This window comes from Humulus lupulus, chromosome 4, assembly GCF_963169125.1.
Source record: "Humulus lupulus chromosome 4, drHumLupu1.1, whole genome shotgun sequence".
NCBI classification, from domain to species: Eukaryota; Viridiplantae; Streptophyta; class Magnoliopsida; order Rosales; family Cannabaceae; genus Humulus; species Humulus lupulus.
Window position 1 is genome coordinate 3,191,418 of NC_084796.1, and position 25,840 is coordinate 3,217,257.

A 25,840-nucleotide genomic window follows, 5' to 3' on the forward strand; every position below is an offset into this window, starting at 1 on the left:
CATAATTCATCATTATCCATCTGCTAACATTATTGTTGGAATCTTTTGATTGTGTAAAACTATAATCATATATGCCCACCTTATTTTGTATTACATAGTGACCCATTTGGTGTGACTCTTCTTCCTCCTCCATAACCATTCATGATTCATTTCCACTTCTAGTTTCAGTTTCACCAAACTGAGCTGTTGATTCAGTTTTCCTCTGAAGATAGTCAGAGGAGGAGCCACTAAAGATGTCAAATTTGATGACCCTTTTGCTAGCTTTGAGTCTGCTACTTGTCCCAGTAGCTTTATCTGAACCTGAGGCCATTCAGAATCTACTTCGGCGTTTGGACTCCAAAAGGGTATCTGCTTCAGCTCAAGAGGGTGCCGCTAATGCTCTTCTCAAGAGATTTCTTCCTCCTGCCTATGAAGCCAGTTTTGTCTTCAAGATTGTATCCAAGGTACAATCTTTAATTGCTATAATCATTATGTTTGTTTTGTGGTTTGGTTTGGTTTGGTTTGTGCTTTAATCTGATTCTGAAGTGGGTTTTCTAGATTTCTCTCGAATGCTTCGTTTGTTGCTAGGACAGCAAGCTGAATAACGAGAAGTAATCAAATTTCAATTTAAATTTTTTATTGTTTGTGATCACAATGCTGTGCTGTGTTTGGTTGCTGAGAAAAGACAGAAATTAACATCTTTTCTTATAATAGTAATTCAGTACAACGATTTTCATGAACTTATTAGGTGTATTCAGTACAACGATTTTATTGAAGTTGCATTTATTTGATCTCATGTTACTTAATTAAGCTGATTGTCTAAAGTTCTAATATCAGGATGTTTGTGGAGGACATAGTTGCTTTATATTACAAAATTACAAGCTATCAAGCCAGGATGAGCCTCAGATAATGTATGTGGATTTGGGTTCTTTAGTTTTGTAAGAAACATTTTGTCACAATAGACTATCTGCTGTACAGTAAGTATGCACCCTGATTTAAGGCTTTATCTCATGTTTTTTTCAGAGTCAAAGGGACTACTGGAGTTGAACTTGCATCTGGCCTTCATTGGTATTTAAAGTATTGGTGTGGGGTTCATATTTCTTGGGACAAGACCGGTGGTAGCCAGATAACTTCTATTCCTAACCCAGGTTCCCTTCCCCCTTTAAACGATGGGGGAATCATAATAAAACGGCCGGTTCCTTGGAACTATTACCAAAATGTTGTTACATCCAGTTGTAAGTGCAGGCTCTTTCTATGTGCTTTGACATAAATCATTTATTCATATATTGTTGCACAGTAGCTCAAGATCGTTAGGAATTACAACAGAAATCAAAGCTAACAAGTCATAAGATGACAAGGTTCTTATGAAGTGAGAAAAGTCCACTCATTTTGCACGTGCAAAAGCTTGGCATGAAAATGTTGTTGCTCTCAACTTTGGTTGATATGAATTACTTCACATTATCACTTTTGCTGATTCTTGTTGTCTATAATTTTTATAAGTTGTAATATTTCTTTTACAGATTCCTTTGTTTGGTGGGATTGGGAAAGATGGGAGAAAGAAATAGACTGGATGGCTCTTCAGGGGATTAATCTGCCTTTAGCATTTACAGGTCAAGAAGCTATTTGGCAAAAAGTTTTCATGGTATGATAAGTGGCTATTAATTCTTACACAGGTTCCTCTATATCCTTGGTAATTTCTAGGTAGAACTTGGCTGCCTTGTCCCACAGCCGCAGTAATTTATTTGAATTTTGAAGCTTTGTTACTATCTGATACATGAGACATGGATAATTCAAGAAATTTAAAGTCATTTCATATTTCATTGTTTTGTACCTTTTGAAAGCAATGCACATTTGTAGAATGCTATAGGTGCAGGAACTTTGTTGATCACTTGTCTTTCGGCATCATTTGATTGGAAAAGTTTGATTCCAGGATTTTAATATCAGTAAGGAGGATCTTAATGACTTTTTTGGTGGACCTGCCTTCCTTGCATGGGCTCGCATGGGAAATTTACATGCGTAAGTATTAGATGCCTGTACTTGTACTTTTAAAGTCAGAGGTTGTCTCTCCATTAATGTGAGAACTAATTGTCCTGAAATTCCATGAAGTAGACATTTGTTAATAGCTTATGTGTATTCGTAATTTAATTTGTTGTCCACAGCATACACTTCTGTTTGTGTAAAAACCGAATCTATATGCTGTTACAGGTGGGGTGGACCATTATCACAAAATTGGTTGGATAATCAATTGAAATTGCAGAAACAAATACTTTCCCGGATGCTAGAGCTAGGCATGACTCCAGGTGATGCTGAGTTCTGTAATGGCTATTATGCTATGTTTATAGAAGTTTTACTTTATATATTTCTATAATATTAAGAAGGTTCCGGTCAAATTTTCACTATGATGACATGGCTTGATTCATTTGATCTCTTCATCTTTTTCAGTTCTGCCATCATTCTCTGGAAATGTTCCAGCAACATTAAAGAAGATACGTCCTTCGGCTAACATTACTAGACTTGGGGATTGGTATTTTACAGTTCTTTTTTCTCTAAATAATGAACAATCATGTCATTGATTTCATATGTTCTCCTAATGCTAGCTTGTAACTCCATGCAATGCATTAGATATGTCTTATTTGAACCTTTTTCTTTTTTCATGTGTTTTGTGTCAAAGCAAAGCAATGCTAAGAATTTTATCTCTTGCTCTCATTAGGAACACTGTCAATGGCGATAAGCGATGGTGTTGTACTTACCTTCTTGCTCCTTCTGATCCTTTGTTCGTTGAACTTGGAGCAGCTTTTATTAAACGACAAATCGAAGGTGCATTGATTTTTCCATTGTATATATAAATTGTGAAATAATCTCACTTTTTGTTAACATTGACTAATTTTTTGATGGTTTACATTTTGTATGGAATGCTGCAGAATATGGAGATGTGACAGATATATACAATTGGTAATTCTTTGCATTTGCATTTGCATTTTATTAATGTTCAAATAACTTCACTACTTTAAACATGATTATTTATTTATATATATATATATAGATAGATAGACAGAGAGAGAGAGATAAACTCAATTATCTTCTCTACTGGCGGAACTTTTTTTTCTTTCATTATTACGTTTTCTGAACGTCATTTTAAGCACTCGTACCTTGCTACTAAACTTTAATTCATGGTTTACCTTCACAATGTAACTATTAAAAACAATCTCATGATAGGACTGGAGAGAACTAACTTTCATGTATCATTTTATTAGTGGTTTGTTGGTAGCAACTTTGGATTTGAATTAAATATGCTTGGAGATGGAAAACTTCACTGAATACCATAATACAATACATGCAGTGATACATTTAATGAAAATTCTCCACCAACCACTGACCCTGCTTATATTTCATCACTTGGAGCTGCTGTGTATAAAGCAATGTCAGAAGGTGACAAGGATGCTGTTTGGCTAATGCAAGTATGTTTCTCAGCTCTTCTTCAAATCACTTCTTTCCCCTTCTTCCCCAAACACAACATTAGAGTTGTTTGGAAAGTTCTTTGATTAGGAATCAATGCTTTATAACCTATATGAATATTTACTAAATCATATTTGCTATTTCCATTCAATATTTTAGGATGTCTCATTATGACCATGATTTTGTTTGATGAAGAGGTGACCTTGACATTTATCATAAAAGAAGTAATGATAATTTTTATCATAAATCTCCATATCATAACTGTAATGCTAGTAGAAAATTAAATAAGGTGTTTCAATTTTTTTTAAGCATCCTATTGCTTGCATATAGAGTTACTTATTGTTGAGAGTTGTATAATTTTGCAGGGTTGGCTCTTCTATTCGGACGCCTCTTTCTGGAAGCCGCCTCAAATGAAAGTATGTGTGTACATAAACATTATGAAACTTAATAATTTCATTTCTCAACTCTTTGTACTTTGCATTGAATATTGATAGGGCTACCTTAAAAAATAATAGTTCTAATAATGACCTGCAAAAGAATGGATTAGCTTTTATTTTTTGAATTTATGATTGCTTATTAAAGTAAGACTCATTACAACTTTGGAGGAAGATTTATATGAGAACAAAGTCCCTCCTGACAAGTAACACATGCATAGTGTGTCTGAAAAAGAAGTATAAACTAACAGGATATTAGGATTTATATGTATGTAATTTGGCAATTGGATCCATGATGATGCCTTCTGCCCATTGATTTCATTGCAACTGATATGTGCAGGCCCTTCTACATTCTGTCCCGTTTGGGAAAATGATAGTTCTTGACTTATTTGCTGATGTTAAACCTGTATGGAATACATCTTCTCAATTTTATGGCACACCTTATGTCTGGTAACTGGCTCTGTTTATTGAACTGTTCTTTACATTTCAATAAAATGGGCAACAATTGAAAAGTCTCTCTTTTACATGCAATGTGATTTGATTTTTTTTGTTTTTTTGTAAAACTATTTTCTGAAGCATAGTGAGACTTTAATGTACATCAGGTGTCTATTACATAATTTTGGTGGAAATATTGAAATGTATGGCGTATTGGACTCAGTTTCTTCAGGACCTATCGATGCTCGTATCAGTGAGAATTCTACTATGGTATGTCAATTTACAATTTCTTCCTATACGTAGTTGCTACACTGAATTAGATTATATTTATGCAAGTGGCAATCCTCTTGGTATCACATGCTCCATTTTGTATCAGGTAAAACAAAACTGAAATACCATCTTGTTACATACTCTTTACTTAAATAACTTAATGTTGCAATAGGTTGGCGTTGGTATGTGCATGGAAGGAATAGAGCACAATCCAGTTGTATATGAACTGATGTCTGAAATGGCATTTCGAAGTGAAAAAGTTAATGTTCAGGTACCCATGTCAGCCTTTCTATTCATTGTTGTAGAAATTTTAATTCATTTTTTTTATGTTGTATAATCTTCCCAATTGTGTCAGGGGAAGTCCTTTACAATTTGGTCACAACTCACAACTCAAGAAAATATATAATTGGTCAATTGTTTCATTTCTAGAACATTTTTCTAACTTTGATGAAGGTTCAAACTTCAGTAATTAAAATGTTGAATCTATGACATTCTGTTCAAACCCATTTCCCTCATCATCTTTTCTTTCTTAATAATTGCATATCATATGCTGTATTGATATGATTTAAATTTAAGTATGTTGCTTCTAAAGGAATGGCTGAAGTCCTATTCTCATAGACGTTATGGTAAAGCGGTTCACCAAGTTGAAGCAGCTTGGAAAATTCTTCATCAAACAATTTACAATTGTACTGACGGAATCGCTGTATGTCAACCATCAAATTCTCTTTTCTCACCATTTTCAGCTGTTATGATTTGCCTTTACTGCTATAATGATTTATAATTTTATTCTTATGGGTAAGAGCATATCTAGCAAGGCATCTTAATTATGATTGATAACTTCTTTCAGGACCATAACAAAGACTTTATAGTACAATTTCCAGATTGGGATCCACAAGTAAAACAAAGTCCAAAATTTTCAAGACATAATCGGATGGAAATGCTTTCGAGAATAGATAGAAAAAGAAGATTTCTACTCCAAAATACTAGCACTGATTTGCCCAAAGCACATTTATGGTATTCTACTCAGGAGGTGATCAATGCCTTAAAACTATTTATTGACAATGGTAGTGAATTTGCTGGAAGCCTTACTTATAGGTAAAAATGATTTGGAACATGCTTTCCTTCATTATTATTAATTTTCTCTGAGATCACCTCTTTTGAATAGTACTAAGCAAATAAAGTGAATCATTTCTAATTGTGCATTCCATTATGGCAGATATGACTTGGTTGATCTAACAAGACAAGTGCTCTCAAAGTATGCAAACCAAGTATACATTGATGCAGTGCTTGCTTTTCGACATAAGGATGTAGATGCTTATAAACTTCATAGTCAAAAATTTGTTCAACTCATTACCGATATTGATGTTCTTCTTGCTTCTGATGATAATTTCTTGCTTGGAACCTGGCTTGAAAGCGCGAAAAATCTTGCAGTCAATCCTCGCGAAAAACGGCAGGTAAGTTTGAAAGATTCCTTCCATGGTTGACACAGAGGATTGTTGACACAAGCATTATTCATTTGAACTGTGAATTAAGACATATCAACACTGTCCCAACAATTCCTTACTTCGAGTAATGGAGTCAACTAAATATTTTCCTCTCATAATTTGGGATATAAGTTTTTCTAGTCAGGGTGTCATAACAAGCTTTTCACCATGTTCCTTGCCTTTCTTCTATTAGATTTTTCTCTCTATCTAGAAGGTATCCTTTCTAAACTGATTCAATATAATTGTGATGATATAAACATTTGTTTTCTTCAGTATGAGTGGAATGCAAGGACACAAGTAACAATGTGGTATGACACCACAGAAACAAATCAGAGCAAGCTACATGATTATGGTAATGTCATAACATGGACTCATAATGTTAGTTACCTCATTATCTTTGTGATTTTTAGTTGTTTTAACTTTACTTTTGTTTTTATCAATATAGCAAATAAATTCTGGAGTGGCCTGCTGCAAAGCTACTATCTACCAAGAGCTTCTGCCTATTTCAACTTACTCTCCAAAAGTTTGAGCAAAAATGAGAAATTCTATTTGAAAGAATGGAGACAAGAATGGATATTGTTCTCCAATAATTGGCAAACAGGAACAAATACTTACCCAGGGAAGGCCAAAGGAGATGCACTTGCCATTTCTAAATCATTGTATGAAAAATATTTAAGTTAAAAAGTCATTGGCTTCAGCATGTAACACTGTTATCAAACTTATGGGTGTTAATTTTTGGCACCCTAAGCTGGTAATATTATTTTCCCAATAAATTGAAAAAGTTTCCAATAAATAAGTTGGTTGCATGAAGAACAGCTCTAACCATTTCATTACTGAGTGAGAGAAATTTTATGATATAACCTTGAGTCAAATACAATTTCTAATGAAAATTTACATCAATGAATCATACAGTGGAAACTATGGAGTAAAAAGATTACAAAAAAACTACATTATATCAAATATGAGCGATGAGCCTTTTTCCTCAGAGCTACATAGACAAGGGAATTCAATGTCAAGTGTTGTATGAACTTTCTCCACATAACCAAAAGTGTTGCACTTCCAAGCTGAGATTCACTTCTCACGAACTGCTCTTTTAAACCAGTTCCATTAGAAGGGGGTCCCCAGCTGCCATGACTCTTATGAGTTCCACAAAACCCACCTCATTGGAAACGGTCCAAGGGTATACAGCGGGTACTTGAGCAGAATAAGAGAGGGAAGAGTTACTAGACAGTAACTCTGGCTTATAAATCATCTTAGAGAAGACATTGTCAAATTGCAGGGGCGAATCCATCGCCGTGAAAAACATAGGAATTGCTACCCTGTAGTGCATATTGAAATTACCCACAAGGCCAGAAAGATCTACAAAGTCCCCAACAAAAGCCCGAGGAATGTAGAAAACCTCTGAACTACAGACTGTAAGACTATTTTCGCCCGTGCTACTCGCTTTGTAGCTGACCTGAAGGTGAGCCGGCATAGTGCTTACAACTTTCTTAACCATGTGCGCTTGTTTTGAAAACCACGCTGAATTTTTGTCCTTGATTGAGACTGTAGTCCATGAATTAGGCACCTAAAAAGGGTCCAAGAAAATCAGATATGATCATTCAGAAGCCAGAGTTAGGTGATTGAAATTTGCATTACCTTATCAGGGATCCACAACTTAGATTTGTCTGCTTGTACTAGATTCCAGTAGTTTAAGACTGTATTGTCCTGGAGAAACAAGAATCCTTCTGCACTAGTATACCTTTCAAATATCTTTGGCAAATACCTATACAGACATGTCAGGAACAAAGTAAATTAAAAAATGATGAGATTCATCAGTTCGTGTGCATGAATCATATCCGAGAGAAACAAATATCATGGTGAATCAATCAGCAAGGAAAAGAATCAAAAGCCAATCTTGCATAAGAGGTAATTAGAAAAGTTCTTCAAATGACTTATTTCAAAAGATGGAAAAGACTCGACTTGTATCAGCCAGTGTTCTATACTACCTACTCCTTAGCTTGTCAATATTTAGAAAGTAATATATTAATAGTAAGCAATCAAATAATACATTTTTCAATTATCCAAGACATTGTACAATGCAGCACTAAACATGCAATAGGAGACTTCAGAGACAACAAAGAGTTAGAATAATGAATAATCAACACCAACCTCACAATCTCAACAAAAGCCACGAAATGTGCGTCTAATACAGTGTATGATTACCAGAAAAACTTACTTGTACACTTGTTCCAGTGAAGCTTCCTCCACAGCTAACTCTTCATTAGCTTTTTCAGACAAAATCACAACTGTTTTGAATATCCTGCCATAAAGCAATCTCCATTCTAAGGCAGTTCCTTCAACAGACCCACTTATAAACATGATCAGCACAATGTTACCGAAATTCTTCTTCCAGCGAACCAAGTTCCCAATCTCATAATTCACAGTCTCTGATTCCTTAACTGCAAGATGCACACAAGGTAGTTTTTGAGGAACAAACTCCTTCAACTCTCCCTGGTTGATGGTAGTTCCCAGCTGAATCGCATCCAACTCCACTGCCTTCAACCTTGGTTGATTATACCCAACAGCAAGCAAGTCTTCAAGCCAAGCTGCTGTGAGCTGCAAATCTTTCTCAGTCCAAAACCCTTCTTTTGCCATAGCAAAACTTAAATCCAATATTTTTTCAAACAAATTTCTCTTAGTAGATCTCCAAGAAACCAAAAACTTAATCAACCGACCGACATTTACATGAAGATCCTTCTCTTCTGCAAAAGGGTATCCTTCAATCTTATCCTCTCTAAATATTGTGGGAGGATAAACCACAACAGAACCCCCAACTTCCCACAAAATCCTTTGTGCCCAATAACCCCTTAACACATCAGAAGCCATTGAACTAACAGAAACCGGAAGCATTAGGGCCCAAAACGAATTGAAATGAAACAATGTATTGAATGAATTTACAGGCACCATTACACCTTGTGGTAAAGCAACCTTAGGAGAATTATCATCAAACCTTATATCAAATGCTTCCGAACCTAACTTTCTAGTCAAGTAAAAAACAGAATCCACATCAGGTAAGCCATTAGATAAGCCCTGTTGAATATATTGCGTACCTCCAAACACTTCATTATAGTACTCTTCATGCCCAACTTCCCCAACATTCTCTAAAGGCAATCCCCTTGGCCAAACCGAACGCTGCCCAAAATGAACATAAGGATTCACAACCGTTCTATTCGGGTTTTTACGATTATACTGCAAAATCCTCTCCTGCATTACATCCACACTGGACAATTTCAAATCAAAATGCTTACCAAGATCATCACCAACGATTTCCGCCCTATCATCAGCATCAAAAATCATTTTCGCGCCGTGTTGGATAGCGAAAAGGTACCCAATCGTCTTCCTCACATAAGAATCATAAGGAAGGTAATCCAAAACACGAAAACCCAGATTAGCTTGGTCCTCCAAAGTCAAAAAAATCGCACCTTTAAGAGCCCAATCCGAAGGAGTCCTCGAATTCCCAACTGCGAGTACTTGCCACCCTTTGATTTTAACAAGCTTCCGAAGCGAATCAGAAGGGTAATCAGAAACCGAGACAACAATCCACCGACGGGAGGTGAAAGATGCGTAAACCGAATCCTTGTCCAAAATGGGTCGGACCGAATTGAAGTCCACTTTGGGCAGTTCAATGGGGATAGGCTTCTTAGAGTGAGAGTTGAAACAGAAGAAAGTGGCGGAAGACTCATTGGTGTTATGGAGGAAGAAGAGGGCGGCAATGACGAGAGCCAGGATCGAAATGGTGGTGATTTTGAAGAGATTGAAGGAAACCCATTTGGGCAAACCGAGAGATTGGGGCTCAGGGAAGTGATCTGAGAGAAGGGTGGGCTCTTGGGGTTGAGGTTGGGGTTGCTTGCGCTGAGGTTTTGGGGGCTTTTTTGAGGATGGAAATGGCGGGTCTTGGACCATCATTACAGTTTTGGATTAGTGTTTCGATTATATAAAAACCAATGCTTTGGGGAAGTTTGACTGTAATGGTGGTGAGCTGAACTTCGATTCAGTCACTCTCTCTCTCTCGTTCTTGCATAAAGCTCAGAGCTTGACTGAAACTGTGATCTCTAACAGTCTCTGTAGATCACCACCATATGACATTGATGACAGTTTTTTTTTTATTATTTTTCGATTTTTAATTTTATTTTTTTTGGAAGAGTTGCTGCCGACAGAAAGAAGTTCGAAGGCATAATTAGTTGAAAATTATAAATAAATAAACACAATAAAATACATTATATATATAATTATGTGTAAGTTGTAACTAACTACTTCATAAAGATCAAGACTTGATTTTTAGTTTTGTCAAAAAAAAAAAGACTTGATTTTTAGTCCTCACTACTATATAATTAGTATAATTTTGATTTGTAAAGTTAAACTCTTAGTTTAGAAATGTATTTAATACTTTCTTTATGGCTAATTAATCTTTTCTCCTTTAAAATATATATTTTTTTTTTTACAAATAATCGATTTAGATGTTAATGATTTGAAATACACTATTTTGACTAATATATAATATATGTATATGTATATATATAAAGTGGAAAAAACAAAAAAAGTTTCTTTTTTTTAAATGGAAACAAAAATTGTTTGTTAAGGTTTTGTTTCCATCTTAGATTTTATCTAGAAAATATTTTGTGAAACAAGATAAGATAGTAAAGAAAAAATATAGGAAAATATTTTTTCAACATTTTGATAGAGATGTCTTTGAATATATTTACAATCGTACTCGATGTTATAAAATTATAATATATTTAAGTTTTATTTTTAGAAAAAATTAAATAAAATCCTTAAAATATCCAAACAAGAAAAAATAAAATGCCTCATAATTTGTTTTTTCCCTCTTTAAATCTAAGATCCAAACAAAAAAAGTTGAGAATAAAAAATATATATAATGATTAATTGATTTAAAATTATCCAGTTCAATCTTTATATAGTCGTAATAGTGGCAACAGACTAATTTTATTATTATTAGGAGTTTATAATTTAATAAAGATGAAGCAAGTGAAACACTATATATAATCAATGTTCTAAATGATAAATCATTATTTAAATAAATATTTCATTTAGAACATTATAACTAAATATTTCATGTAGAATTTATTTTTATTTATAATTAACTCAAATTAAAAAAAAAATTGTGATTATCTGAAAGTTAGAGAAAGATGGCTATGTGGACCAGGCCTTAGAGAAGGCCTGGGCCTGTTTGTATGGGCTTTAAAAAGAAGGCTTAAATGGGTTGGGTTTGGTATAGCATAAAGAATGTTGAGTTGGTCCTAAACTAAGTAATTACTACTTATTATTTTGTTTGGAGTGTTGCTATTTGTCATTTTAATTTGTCAAACAACACATGAGGTGTCACTATAGGACTAGTTAGTGATACTCTATAATACTTATTAAATTCAAATATGTGAGATCTAATATTATATTACACCAATAAAGTATGTCACCTCTTTGTCGTATTGGACACCAATAATTCCCCTTAACAATTTTGCTTAGTGCAAGAGCTAAATTCGTAAGCTTTAATTGTGATTGCGGTTTAAAACACTCAAATTAAAACACAAAAAATAACAATTAGTTAGAGAGATAATATTAAGAAAAATTCAGAATCCAAAACAGATGAAAAAACATATAATTTTGAGACATAAACTTTCTCATTTTAATTTTTATTAAGACATACTTTATAAGTGAATGGTCCTAAAGTGAAATAAATCCTAGATCAAAGGAATGTAATTAAAATAATGCTTTGAAAAAGGCACTACACCAAAATACATCTTTTGTGTCAATCAATCCAGTTCACTGAGAATCAGCATTTGCGTCAGTGGTAACACCGACGTTGTTAATTGGCGAAGTTTGCATCATTGGCCAACCAACGCCGTTAACGTCACTGTTTGCGTCAGTGGGAAACTGACGGTAACGGCATGTTTGCGGCAGTGGGACACTGACGCAAACGGTTAAGCAAACAAGCCCACTGACGCAAACAATTTGTGTTTGCGTTAGTACGTTTTGCTTAACAATTTGTGTCAGTGCCCCACTGACGCAAACAAGTCGTTACCATCAATTGCCCACTGACACAAACGGTCTGCCCAGTAATAAATCACAGCCATCGTCCCCGAGCCCCTCACTCTCCCAAATTCGAAAACTTAGGTTTTCTCCAAACAACCAACAGCGCCTCCGACTTTCTTAACCTATTTTGGTGAGGTTTTTTTTTCATTTTTTTTTATTTTAAGGTTAAATTGATGAATATAATATGTTCATGAACCTCATACATAATTTTTTTTTTTTTTTTGTATAGATTTTTTATTTTGAAGATTATTATTTGAAAAATCAAAACCCAAAAACCCTCATCTTAATTTTTTTTCTCTTACTGGGTTTGCAGAGGTCATGGGGGTGGCTGGAGTCACAGGGGTTGAGAGGGTCGCTAGCTGGGGACTAGGTACACGGGGGCTGAGGTCGCATAAGGTCGCTAGGGGCTGGGTACACAGGGTCAAGGTTCATAGCATTTGTTTTTTAATATAGCATTTGCATCAATGTCCAACTATCACAAACGTGACATTTGTGACAGTGCTCAATTGACGCAAATCCCAAGCTGGTTTGCGTCATGAGATTCTGCGTCACTTTCAAAACTGACGCAAAAAATCAATTGTGGCAGTTAGGAACTATCACAAATGACATTTTTTGTAATGATGAGGATTACTTAGGGTCCGTTTGGTAAAATTTTTGTTTTTAAATTTTTTAAACACAAAAATAGAAATAGTATTCTATTTTTGTTTTTTTATTTTTAAAAAATAAAAATATGTTTGGTAACTATTTTTGTTTTTTGTTTTTAAAAACAAAAAATAATAAACATGTTTGATAACTTTTATTTTTATTTTTTGTTTAACAATGTGATGTGTTAATTTGAAGAAGAGAAGGAAAAAATGAAAGCTGTTTAAAAAAAATTTGAAAGTGAAAAATTTCTATTTTCAAAATTTAATAAATTTTGTTTAAAATTTAAAAAAATAAAAAATAAAAATAGAATTACCAAACACTATTTTATGTTTAATTGTCAAATTTTTAATTAATTAAATAAAAAACTATTTTTTTAATGGTTACCAAACAACACCTTAGCAATTCCAAAAATTAAATAAAAGATATAGTTATAAAAATAAATAAATAAATAAAACTCTCCTCCGGCTACTAAAGTTATAGAAAATAAAAGTGCTTAAAGTATATTAAAAAATAAAAAAGATAATATTCAGTTTTTTTTTCTTGTCATGCTTAATGTTTCTTTAAAAAAAAAACAATACTACTAAATAAAACTCTTTTCCCACCAAATTGAAAAATTACTTCAAAATATCGTGGAGGGGAGATGACCTAATTGTAACTCTTCACAAATTATCTAAAGGGTTCTTGGGACATAATACTATGTTGCACTTAAATACTAATTCTTTTATTTTGACTAGAAAAAAATACCAAATTTTTATTAATAATTACACTTGAGTATTATATTTTTTTCTACTTGCAGTAAAAATACCAAATATTTGTTAATAGTTACCATCAAGTACCAATATTTTAAAATTAATTTTTGTCATAAATTAAATTTATTTTATACATTTTTAAAACTATTTAAAGAATACTTGTTGTAATAATACGAAAGATTTGGTATTATTAGTATTAAAAAGTTTTAAACTTAAGTGTAACTATTAACAAATATTTTGTATTTTTCTACAAATATAAAAAAATCGTACTTAAGTACAACAATTAATAAAGATTTGATATTATTACCCTCAAAATAAAAAAAAAATTAGTATTTAAGTACAGCTATCAACAAAAATTTAGTATTATTATCGCAAATATCTCATATTTAAACCTGTCTTTCAACAATAATATATAACTTTGAAACATTTATGTCAAAATACTTTTTCTTTAATCATCTAAAACCTCCAACTTTAGTCTTTCTTTAAATTTATCCATGAATGATTTAAAAAGTACTTTTCCAAGTGAATTGACTAATAACAAAAACTTCTATGTTGTGTCAATCACCTTTTTACATTTTAGCAAAACTTATCAGGTTAAAACCTATTCTTGTCTTAATCAAATTTTTTCAAAATCAAAATACATGAATAGTCATATCAAAATTGGTAATATATGATTACATATCATATCATATCACTAGTCTTGTATTGTAAATAAGACTTAGTCATGCAAAAAATCCCCATTTTGTTGGTAATTGGTCAATTGGGTTCCATAACCTTGTTGGATTGGCCCTTGTCCTTTCAACAAGGAAAAAAAAACCTTAGCCCTTTACAACTCTTGGCCCACCAAGTAATTTTGGGCATATCAATACTAAGGGCCCATGACACATATTAGGGGGGGTTCCAAAAATCCATTAAAAACAAAAACTTGTTGGAGTGGGGCCATGAAAAGTAATATAGATATAATCATATAGTAAGCTCATGAGATATAAGCATATAATAAAATCTTTTCACTAAAAAAACCAAAAAGCAAATGACAAGACATCCCAAACTTATCATTTAGAAATTAGATTAGCATTGAAATAAAGGTTATAAAGTTCCGAATCAGGCCGCTAATTTAGTAAATATATATGAATAAAGTTCAATAGTTTTCAGATATGCATTAATGGGGCCATTATCAAAAAAACAAAGAGCCATCATTCTTTGTTTTCGATTGAGAGCCAATAAATCATATCAATTATGAACCCCAACAAACTCAAGACTTTTTTTCTAAATTACTACTATCATTATTACCATGATTATTATTAATTAGCTGAGAGAAGAGAATAGAACATTGGGAAGGGAAAAAAAAACAGAGAGAGAGATTGGTAGATTGCAACTCAGAAAAAGACAAAAACAAAAATTACTTTAGATTAATACTAAAAGTAGATTAATTCCCTGAATAAAAAGAAGAAAAAGACAAATAAATTACTTACTATAGATAAATACCAAAAGAGATTGGTAAATTTTTTTTACCAATTAGAATTCAAGTAAATGAGTTAGCTAATCATATAAAGACAAAACTAAGAACTTACTTTAGTTTAATACCAAAGGTAATTAGTTCATTATTTCACTAATAAGCATCATCAGGTTGAACAAATTAGAATCCAACTATATATCCCCTTTCCTTCCATAATTTCAATGGTTACAATAAAACTAATCAAATATCAAAGCTAATATGCCCAAAATAATTAACTTTCCAACCTCCAAAAGGCAACCCCAAACCCAATCGATATATATATATATATAATTTTTTTCATCATATAGTTATATATATATATATATACTCCTGGCAACAATCATATTCATCATATACACCGTGTGGTGATAATATGTGCATCATTTCGCACGTTTTCCTCTCCACTTTTTTTTTCTTCACCTTTTGTCTCGTCTTGTCCTGTCTTGACTTTTTAATCCAACTCATTAAAGGCACTTAACAAGGGTTAGAAAATAATTTCAGATCCAAACCCTTATTGTTGACATCATCTCTCATCATAGTGATCATATTTTCAACTTCATCAAAGTAGCAGCAGTGAGAATCGAGTACCACAGGTCCATCTAGTCATAATATCGCTTCTTGGATCCCAATGTTACCACTTAGATATAATTGTGTAGGAATTTCACATTTGTGGGGACCTGACACTGTTTCTGTCTGCCCCAGAGTCAACGACCCAGTCAACGCTAACAGTGGTTCTAACAAAAATGTCTGATTTTGATCGTTTTTTCTTTCCTTATCTTTACCAATATCATCAAGTATAGCTTTACCAGAATCAATACCTATATATATATATATACATGTTTGTAAGAAGACTAAGCCATTTCAAATTATGTTCAATTGAGTAAGTTAAGAGAACAATTATTTCATACCTGCAAGGTATCCACCATGGACGTACCCACTAAATCTCTCGCTTGTGTGTTCGCCACTGAAGAATATGCGTCCCACCGGAGCCTGGTCACAGAAAACCAAAGTCAAAACCAATGGAAAAAGTTACTTAATTGTTACTATTTGTAACTATTCCAATAGTGTACCTTGATATCACGGAAGTCTTGGTCATTAGTGATGAGAGGGTAGTTACTATAGCTGCCGCGCTGAAAGCGGTTGTTCCACCAGCGAGGAACAAGAATATTAGTAGCATCAGGAATATTGGGGCCAAACATATCCCTAAGGACATCCATGGCTTCTTTCAATGTTTCTTCATCAGATTGAGATTCTACACGCTTTGATTCCTCATTTGTCAACGTCACCACCAAAATATTTGACCCAGGATAAGCATTCTCCATGTGCTAATGACACATCACATTAACGTACAAAGATTAGAAGCCAAGGCGAGTAGTTGAAGTTGAAGGCAACCATATTAAAAAAAAAGATGGTAGGCTTATCAATCATTCAATCTGATATAAATATATATTTATATATATAGAAATAGAAAGATATTTAATTTGACATAATATAGATTATAGATATAGAATCTACATTGATAAACTAAATAACATTGGAATTGAACAAGACAAAGGAGATCCCACATTGTCTCCGCAACAGGCCACGTGTGGTCATTATAATATATCAAATCCTTTCCAAATACAACAAACTGATCAATTTTAAAAGATTTGAGATAAGAAAGTCCAATCAATATTTTATTATTGTTATTATTTTATTTTTAAATTGATGAACAGCTTAGACAGAGATTGGTTCATAGTACAACGAAAACTGCCAGCTCTAAGAGAGCGACAAAAACATCAAATACACTATCAAAGAAAACAACCATAATAGAGACTATAAATGTAAAAAAGTATTTTAACACTACATGAAAAAATAACATTTTTAATATCTAAAATTGAAATCAAAGGCAGTTGCAAACCAAGTGTGAAAAACACACAGCAGACAAGGGTCTCAATCATAATCCAAACACAATGCCGCTCAAGGGAAAAAATGTTGAGCGTTTGGTACATCATTGGACATTTTGGCCACAAGTGATGACAACCACAATTATATACATGAGCCAATCAAAACATTAGCTCTTCACAATAACACTTTATATAGAATACTGTTTATATACATGGAATTGTTCTGATGCATGTACATGCATACTTATAAAGTAAATTCATTTTAAGTAAAAATCCTATGCAATTTTAACAACTTTATATTGTATATTTTACAATTAGGTGCATGAATGTGACATGTGATACTAATCACAAATATAAAAAAATTATGATGCTTGACACCTTATCGTGTGCCAATCAATTATAAACTACTACAGAGCAAGTAATAAATTAAGAATGGAATCAAAGTTAAACCAACTACCACAAAAACATATAGCTTAAATTATATCATACACAGTGAAATTCAGATAAAATTAGCATGCATGGGAAGAGTAAAAACTAAACCAACCTGCCAAAAAGTGTAGTAGCCTCTGCGTTCATGGGCATAGATGAAGAACTCTTTCCCGGGTCCACAGGGCCAGAATTTATCAGGAAACTTGAGAAATATCTTAGTGTACACTATCACATCACATTGTTGAATAGCCTCTGTTTTCCATCTCTGTTTACAGTTATAAATTACGTTAATATTAGTCCAGAAACAATCATTATGATATGAAAATATAATATAAACAAAGATTTCACGGCCAAGTGCCCAAGAAAAGTAAAAAGATTGGGGTGGGGGTAAACCTTATCCTCTTTTAATATATAAAATATAGAAAAGAGAAAAAAGGCTGCATGGTTACCCACCAACAAGTCAGCTAGATGATTTCTTTTTTTATTTCATATTGTCTGCATTAAAAAATTAAAATAAATAGCCTAATGGGGCACCCCTTGGTAATCCCGTGGGTTGCAAATTACAGTTGCATAGATTCAGCCATCCACAGGATTTGCACAATACAAACACCTCGGAAATCTTTCGCTCACGTCAGCTGCCAGCATACCCCAGTTGAGTGTGAGAGCTAGCTAGCCCATATCTATAGATTCTGACTAATTTAACAAAATACATTAAACATTGTGGGCCATGCTTACATATTGTATATACATGGTAAACAAGTTGAGATTGGAACTCCCACCTAGAGGGACCCATACCTCTTTTGAATTTCAACCATATTGGACAGAACATAGTGAAACTTATGAGCATATGGAGCGGTAAAGATTCTCCAAATAAAAGCAAATAAATATCGTTGCAAATTGGGAAGGATGAGAGATACACAAATCTAAGAAAATAAATGTGTAGTGTCACATCTTATAAACGAGAAGAGCATCAATGTGCCTTGGAATTGACTCTAAAAATTATTTTAAAACAGAAAGGAATTAAATATAGGGATATGAGACGTACGGGCAAGGGTGGACTGAATGAAATGAGATCGCTTTGGAGAACGCCAATGCTAACAGACAAAATTACGTAGTTGGCATCGTAGACGGAACCATCTTCCGTTGTCACAGTAACGCCGTTTCTCGAGTGCCGTAATTCCCGTACAACCTGCCCCAAATTATGCATTGCAAACATAATAATAAATGTATTAAGCAACTGTACAAAAAATTGGATTAACAGAGGGTTATTATCTATTAACCCCTCAGGTGCTGAAAAGTCAAACCATAAGAAAATTTATTGAGCAGTAAAGATGGCTCAGAATTCTGATGAAAAGACCCAATTACGACAATACAATTTTTGGGAACTCAAAATCACGATGAATTGCATCGTTGTTATAAGAATAATAGTAATTAAAAAAATAGCCATTGGATACTGATTTTGTGAGCAATTCGGAAAGAAAAGAAACACAGCACATTAAATGGAGAAAAGTGACAAGACTCCCTACTTTCGTGTTCTTATATGAGCTTTGATATGACATCTCACCGCAACGGCTAATGTTCTCAAGTCAGAATAATGCAAATTGGGACCTTTCGGGGCCTACTAATTAATGAGAGGTAAAAGGCTTTGAGTCATCTCAAATAAATAAATAAAAAGATGGCGGAAAGGATAACATTGCATTCCATTCCATGATTGAAATCAAAGATATTGTTGGTGGGTCAGGTATAGCTCTACGTGGGGTATAGACTCGAAAAGTGCTATTTCTTAGCTTTCCTGTGTACAATTGACTCCGAGTACTCAATTGGAACTAAAGGTAAAACACCCAGCACTAGAAAGATTGATTGAATGTTTCGAAGTCAAATTTAAGTTTTAGAACAGAAGAGAAGATGTACATCTTCACCAAAAATAAGGGAAATGTTAACAGAAGTTCACAAAAGCATTGCCTTCAAATAAAGGTAACACAATATTTTAATTTTGGCAGTATACACAAAAGTCTGACTCAAGTTTGAATAAATGAATCTCTCTTAAACTACTCCTCACAAAATGTCTCTTAATTTTTTACTGAAAAATCGTACCATAGACGTTTCATCTTTTGGATTCTAATACTGATCAGATTTATCGGTATTATTTATTGATTTAAGAAAATGATGTTCAACTTTAAAATTAAGAAAAACCAACTAAAAAGCTGCTAATTTCCCGTGATACAAAGACTATAACTTTGGCAAACTATATAATATTACCCCATTAACCACTATATGATCATGAATGAAAGAACTTATCTACTCAAGTATATGCGAAATAAACCAGCTCCTGTAGACTAATAATTATAACTAAATAAATAAACTATTATTAAAAACAAAAAAAGTGAGTTGACCCCAGTAAAGTTGTTGTTTCCCCATTATTATTATTATAATAACGATTAAGGACACCAAAGAAAATGAAAAGAAAAAGAAAGGAAAACTGCTTCTGAAAACGTCATTATCTTTAAACTCCAAAAGTGGGTCAATCAATCTCAACTCAACATACAAAAACAAATGAAATAAAAACAAAAAATTGAAAAATAAAACAGTACGTGCTAATGGAAACAGAAATAGGATTTCTCCTCTATTCTTTTTCTTCAACTACGTCCTTCGTTTTCATATGATATGATTGGATGATTAAAAGTAAAATAATAATCAAAAGAACCAAATCATTTTCTTTTCCATAACAATAAATAATAATAACAATAACAATAAATGATAACAAACACGCAAAAACAATGAGTAAAAGTAGTAAATATTAGCATATACCTTGTTGAGTTTAAGACGACTATCCAAAATATTGCCCCCAGATGAGAAAAGAAAATTTTCAGCCATCTTGTATAGCAAATGTTCATAACCTCTTTCATCCGCAACTAAAAATTCTCGTTCTCCAAAATCCGTATAAGTAGAGATGGGCTCGACTTCTGCATTTAAAAAATACTTAACCCATTATGACTTTTTACTTAATTCATATTATAGTAGCTCTTTTTTTTTTTAAGATTTGTTATTTCTAGGCATCAAAAAATTAAAACAGGAAAACTAACCTGCCATCTCAAAGTCGTGTAGGATAAAATCAATGGCGAGCTCAATCGGTGTTTTGGGCGTTCTGGACGAAAGAAAAGGCGAAACCAAATTGGAAAGTTTAGAAAAAGTATAGAGCTATGCCTCACTTTGTTGAAGAAAGCTAAGCGAATTTATTTTTTTAAATAAAAATAGAGACATACGAAGGCGGTTCGGTTGCATTGGAGACGTCGCTACCACAAAATTCCGCCTCCTGTATTCGAAGCTGACGAATAGCTGAGTCAACCGCCTTTTTGTACGAGTCGGCAGCGAGTCCACTCGGAAAAATCTTCCCGCTGTAACAATAAAAAATTACATCTTACACCGATTAATAATCCAATAAAATAAATTACCAAAGATTCAGAGCCATTAATGCAAAGAAATTCCAAAAATGTATGGTACCAAAAATCATTAAAACCTACATTAAATCATACCAGCTGAACCAGATTAATGGAAGAAGAAAAATAAAAATAAAAAGCGACCGGAAAAAATTGTATACGGACCTCCGATCGTAGATGTTATAACGAGCATTACTGTAATCGGAGAAGCAGGTTCTGAGGCCTGATTCATTAGCGAGTTCCCAAACGGGATTAGACTCCTTACCGCCGACTCCGGCGATCCAACCGGCTCCAAGCTCGACCGACACTCCAGCGAAATTCTCCTTCCGTATTCTACCGCCGATTCGGTCCGACGCTTCTAGTATCAGTATGTCCTCTATTCCGTTCTCGGCCAGCACCTTGGCCGCCGATAAACCTTTCAATACATAAATCTCATGTCAAAACAAGAAAAAAGGAAAAGAAATCGAATGAAGATGAGTGGAATTCGTAGGCTAAGAAAACCTCACCGGAGACACCAGCGCCGATGATGATGACGGAGGAGCGAGAAGGTGAATCCATGAATGAATGAAAGAAAGAAAGAAGAGAGAGAAAGTAGAGAGAGAGGAAAGAAAATAAATAAAGAAATGAGAATGTGAATAGGCATAAATAGCGGGAGTCTCCATTTATATAGTTAGTTTTTAGATATTTATTTTTTTTATTTATTTATTTTTTAATTAAATTTTTTTTTTTGGGGGTTCAGGTAGGAGAGAGAGAGATTTGAAGTTTCTTTGTCCTTTCCTCTCTCGCTTTCTATTCTTCTACTACTTCTACGAGTAGTGCCCACTTGGCACTTTGACTCATCGTGGACGTTGAGGTCTGGCGAGGGCATTTTCGTCTTTTCGTTAACCGTAGATTTTGACAGCTAGATCAGTCATACTAGTGATTATGGGATTGAAATTTACTATTGGTCGACTCTTAATTGAATTTTGGGATAACTTTAAAATTAGTTATTTTTTCAATTAATCAACTAAAATAATATTTATTTATAATAAGATATCTTTAAAATATCTTATTTTAATTAATTTTTGTTTAAGTTATATTTGTTTTATTTTTTAAATTTGGTGACAACTAAAATTATATATTTAATATAATATTAATTTTAAGTTTAATTAAATTTTATTTAAATTAAAAAATATATAATTTTATTGTCTTTAAATAATTATTATTGTAAAATATCTTATTTTAATTTATTTAAGTTAAAATTATGTTTACAATTTACTGGAAAAAAATAAAAAATTATTAAAACAAAAAATTTCTAAGCACTTTTTTTTAAAATGCAACTATCCATTAATGTTGCATTTATAAGAAAATGTTTTAAATGATTATAATACTAATTATTGTCCTAACATAGAATAAATAAAAATAATAATACATGCATATGAAATAAATGACCCAATTAAGTGAATTTTTTCTTCATGAATATCTTTAGCTTGATGACCTTGACCTTTTAGCCCTTGACTAGAGTAAGTGTATAAGTTCTTCAGTCAATTTAATGAAATTTTGGCTCGAAAGTTTTTCTTAAGGTGATTTTGGAAAGTTAATGTCTAATTAAAACTGAGCTTAATTCAGATTATTTACTTAGTTTAGCGTGTTTGTCTGACTATGTAATTACAAAATAATTATGTAATTGAAACCAATTGAGGAGTCTCAATTATACTCTCCAATATTCTCATAGCCTTCATGAGAATTTGATGTAATTGCACTGTGTAAACACTATATACTATCAATTTTAAATAATATTTATCACATAATATTATTTTTCTGTATAATTATTAATTATTTTATAAAAAATGACAATAAAAATTGATAATTAATTACCACTTAATATCTAAAAACACTTTATATTTTAAGTTGTATTTTAAAATATACTGTAATTCATAGGATATGTAATTACTATCTTATTAATTTACACAACCTAATAATTATATAATTACTTCCAAACACGCTCTTAATTTCTAAAAAAAATATAATTACTAATGTAACCAAAAGAAGTGAACATAATTGCTATTTAGGTTTAACATAATTAATTATTACTATTATTATCATTATGTACACATTACTGTAATTATTATTTTTTAAATACACATCAATTAAACTTGTATAAATATAAGGGGCATTATTGAAATCTCGAATTTAATTTGTTGCTCATCTATTTTTTTCTGAACAAGATTTAAAATCACATGAACTAGGCACTCTATTTTACATAATATTAAATGTAAAATAAAAGTAACATATGCAACTTTAAAAAATTATGTATATATTCTTAAAAAATACGTTTAGTTTATATATATTTACGTTTAGAAGAGAAAAAAATATAACTGGAAAATTGTTGAAGAAAAAAAAAGTATGAAAGAAAATTAGAAAATAATATACTAATTTTCTATGAATGAGGTGCCCGATAATGTTTTTGGCTAGTAAAACAATAAAATTGAAAGTTTTTTAAGATACTAAATACAAGTAACATACAATGCAATTTTTGTGGTTTTATGTATAGAATTTATTAATTATTTTTATTAAATTTATATTAATGTCATATAAATTTCAAATAAATATTATGTTTTAATTAAATAATTTTTTTAAGTTTATGTTTGTTATTGTTATTGAATTTAGGAGTGACAAGAGATTATATATTATATGTTTAATGTAATATTAAACATTATACGTGGAATTTAAATTTAAGTTTCTTGCTAGTTTTTTTTTAAAAATAATTTGTTGCTAATTGATAGTAGATTATATTATACGGTAATATGATATTATTCTAATAAGTGAGTTTAAGTTTAATTAAATTTTATTTATGTTATAAAATATATGATTTTATTCTTTATAAATAATTATCATTGTAAAATATCTCAAAAACATTAAATTTTAATTTATTTATTATTTTTAAATATTATCATTGTAAAATATCTCAAAAGTATAGTATTTTAATTTTTTTAATTATTTATTTTATTTTATTTAAGTTTAAATGATATTCACAAAATACCCTTAAATATAATAATATTATGTTAAATATAAGAATATTCCATTAAAAAATTAAAAAACTATTAAAACTAAAAAAATTCGTTATCTACCCACTTATTATATAGAAGAGGCATATATTAACACTAATACTATCAAATTATGTTAATTTAATAATTGAAATAAAAATACATACTAAAAATAAAAATATTTTTCTTCTCATATACATAAATTTTAAAATTAAATGACCTAACATATAAACATTTGTTTATGGTAAATTGGAGGATTCTTTCGTGCACCGCCAAAAGGAGTATACTAGTGCATCTCTTTGGTGTTTTTAGCTCGGGAAGTAATTTTACCGAATTTTTTTTATGACCATTGACATTGTACTTATTTAGAGTCTTCTGCAAATTTTCAAAATATTTTGAATAATTTACAATACCGAAAATAAGATTCAAATATATTACTTTCCACGCGTAAAAAAAATAGTTGAGTATAACAAATTATTTGAACTTTGTTTTTAATACTGTAAATTATTTAAAATTCCTTAAAAAATTATAAAATATTTTAAATAATTACAAAAAAAAAATTGCATCGAAAACATATCTCGAGCTATAAAGTAGAGGCAATGGAGCATTACCCAATAATCTATTTTTTCTCTTCATCAAGTATACGAAGTAAATAATAAAAAGGAAGGGTATTTTGGGGATTTGAAGGATGTTAAAGAGAGAGGTGAGGAAGGCAAGTTGGACTAAACTGGAAAAAGCAGAGAGGTGAGGTCAGATCAGGTCAGGTCCATACATGTATACGTGTGGTCCATATCACAACGTGAAAGGCATTGATTATTCAATTAATCAATGAAAGAAAAAAACAAAACATTTTAATTAATAAAAATTAAAATCCATTATTAATGAGCGCACGTGAGAGTCATCATTAATGGTGCACACGTGTAAACGTGTACTTGGTAGCTAAGCTCGCCTTGTTGGAAGGAAGGAAAGAAGCAGCGAAGGAAGGACACTTGATCCTACGTGGCCATGCATTGTAATTAAAGCAAATTAATTACTATTTAATCAAATTTATCACCAAATGAATTCTTAATTAGTTTTGTTAATCAAAGAAAGTGCCACGAAATTACAAGAATTCCCTAATTAAAAAAAATGTGTGAATATTCCAGTTGGCTTGGGTAAACAGTCTGTCTTGTGTTGTTTGTTTCGATATTGATCTTATAAAAAAAAAAAATACTAAAATTAGAGATTAAATTAATACCTCAAGTGTTGTTATGAGACAGATTAAGCTGTTCAACACGTGTTAGTATTTTTTTTTCTTTTAAAAAAAACAAGTCTACAATTACAAAAAGAGATTCCTCATTTTAATTTGTAAAATCAAATAGTTGTGTTTGGTAAAATTATTGTTTTTGAATTTCTTAAACACAAAAGTAGAAATATTATTTTTATTTATGTTTTTTAATTTTTAAAAAATAAAAATATATTTGGTAACTATTTTTGTATTTTATTTTCAAAAATAAAAAATAATAAATACGTCTGATAACTTTTATTTTTATTATTTATTTAACAATATAAATAAGATGTTGATTTGAAGATGAGAAGAAGAAAAAAATAAACGAAAAATCGAAAACAGTTAAGAAAATTTTGAAAGTGAAAAATTATATTTTTAAGATTTAATGAATTTTTATTAAAAAAAATTAAAAATAATAAATAAAAATAAAGTTATCAAACACTATTTTATGTTTAATTGTTACATTTTTATTTAATTAAATAAAAAATTATTTTTTTAAGTATTACCAAACAGCACCAATAATTTTATTTTTTTACAGAATATATTATTTTGGTCCTTTGAGTTTATTGTAAAATATCAAATATGGCTTCCGGTCTTCATAAACACCGAAATAATACCCTATGTTTTGATGTTTTTAACTAAAATAGTGTCCTGAACAAGCCAATTAATCACCCAATTTGGTACAAAATTAGTGAAATGTTTATTTAGTTTATCAAAATTTCAACTTTTAGAGTTACTATTTAATCCCAATACTTAAA

The 25,840-nt window shown here is 31.5% G+C and overlaps 3 protein-coding genes across 4 annotated transcripts; 1 reads left to right on the forward strand and 2 right to left on the reverse strand.

The window, feature by feature from the left end:
- Positions 1–63: 63 nt before the first annotated feature.
- LOC133829675 (alpha-N-acetylglucosaminidase) lies at positions 64–6,891 on the forward strand. Of its 2 annotated transcripts, XM_062259433.1 has the most exons (19): positions 64–443; positions 817–890; positions 1,003–1,214; positions 1,500–1,621; positions 1,910–1,995; positions 2,185–2,279; positions 2,422–2,503; positions 2,690–2,796; positions 2,901–2,931; positions 3,320–3,437; positions 3,801–3,851; positions 4,210–4,319; positions 4,472–4,574; positions 4,747–4,845; positions 5,167–5,277; positions 5,422–5,669; positions 5,791–6,028; positions 6,332–6,410; positions 6,504–6,891. In XM_062259433.1, exons 1-19 carry the CDS (start codon positions 234–236, stop codon positions 6,737–6,739), a joined length of 2,412 nt encoding a protein of 803 aa, XP_062115417.1. In that variant the 5' UTR covers positions 64–233; the 3' UTR covers positions 6,740–6,891. The 2 variants fall into 2 exon arrangements, with proteins under 2 accessions (XP_062115417.1, XP_062115418.1); XM_062259434.1 differs by lacking the exons at positions 64–443; positions 817–890; positions 1,003–1,214 and adding an exon at positions 1,233–1,397.
- LOC133829676 (probable glycosyltransferase STELLO1) lies at positions 6,860–10,266 on the reverse strand. The gene is made up of 3 exons (XM_062259435.1): positions 8,277–10,266; positions 7,697–7,823; positions 6,860–7,625 (listed from the first exon to the last, which is right to left on the reverse strand). Exons 1-3 carry the CDS (start codon positions 10,004–10,006, stop codon positions 7,152–7,154), a joined length of 2,331 nt encoding a protein of 776 aa, XP_062115419.1. The 5' UTR covers positions 10,007–10,266; the 3' UTR covers positions 6,860–7,151.
- Positions 10,267–15,102: 4,836 nt separating this feature from the next.
- Positions 15,103–21,429, reverse strand: LOC133829682 (polyamine oxidase 1). The gene is made up of 10 exons (XM_062259442.1): positions 21,296–21,429; positions 20,955–21,204; positions 20,616–20,747; positions 20,436–20,497; positions 20,161–20,315; positions 18,398–18,541; positions 17,468–17,617; positions 16,108–16,362; positions 15,946–16,027; positions 15,103–15,855 (listed from the first exon to the last, which is right to left on the reverse strand). Exons 1-10 carry the CDS (start codon positions 21,345–21,347, stop codon positions 15,641–15,643), a joined length of 1,497 nt encoding a protein of 498 aa, XP_062115426.1. The 5' UTR covers positions 21,348–21,429; the 3' UTR covers positions 15,103–15,640.
- Between the last annotated feature and the right edge of the window lie 4,411 nt (positions 21,430–25,840).

Coding starts and splice junctions, on each gene's coding strand:
- LOC133829675 (XM_062259433.1), top strand. CDS start 234: ATGTCAAATTTGATGACCCTTTTGCTAGCTTTGAGTCTGCTACTTGTC. Junction 3,852..4,209: donor GGAAGCCGCCTCAAATGAAA/GTATGTGTGTAC, acceptor TGATATGTGCAG/GCCCTTCTACATTCTGTCCC. Junction 4,575..4,746: donor TCAGTGAGAATTCTACTATG/GTATGTCAATTT, acceptor ATGTTGCAATAG/GTTGGCGTTGGTATGTGCAT.
- LOC133829676 (XM_062259435.1), bottom strand. CDS start 10,006: ATGATGGTCCAAGACCCGCCATTTCCATCCTCAAAAAAGCCCCCAAAA. Junction 7,824..8,276: donor TCACTGGAACAAGTGTACAA/GTAAGTTTTTCT, acceptor ATGTCTGTATAG/GTATTTGCCAAAGATATTTG. Junction 7,626..7,696: donor AGTTGTGGATCCCTGATAAG/GTAATGCAAATT, acceptor GACCCTTTTTAG/GTGCCTAATTCATGGACTAC.
- LOC133829682 (XM_062259442.1), bottom strand. CDS start 21,347: ATGGATTCACCTTCTCGCTCCTCCGTCATCATCATCGGCGCTGGTGTC. Junction 21,205..21,295: donor CATCGGCGCTGGTGTCTCCG/GTGAGGTTTTCT, acceptor ATGTATTGAAAG/GTTTATCGGCGGCCAAGGTG. Junction 15,856..15,945: donor CCATGGTGGATACCTTGCAG/GTATGAAATAAT, acceptor ATATATATATAG/GTATTGATTCTGGTAAAGCT.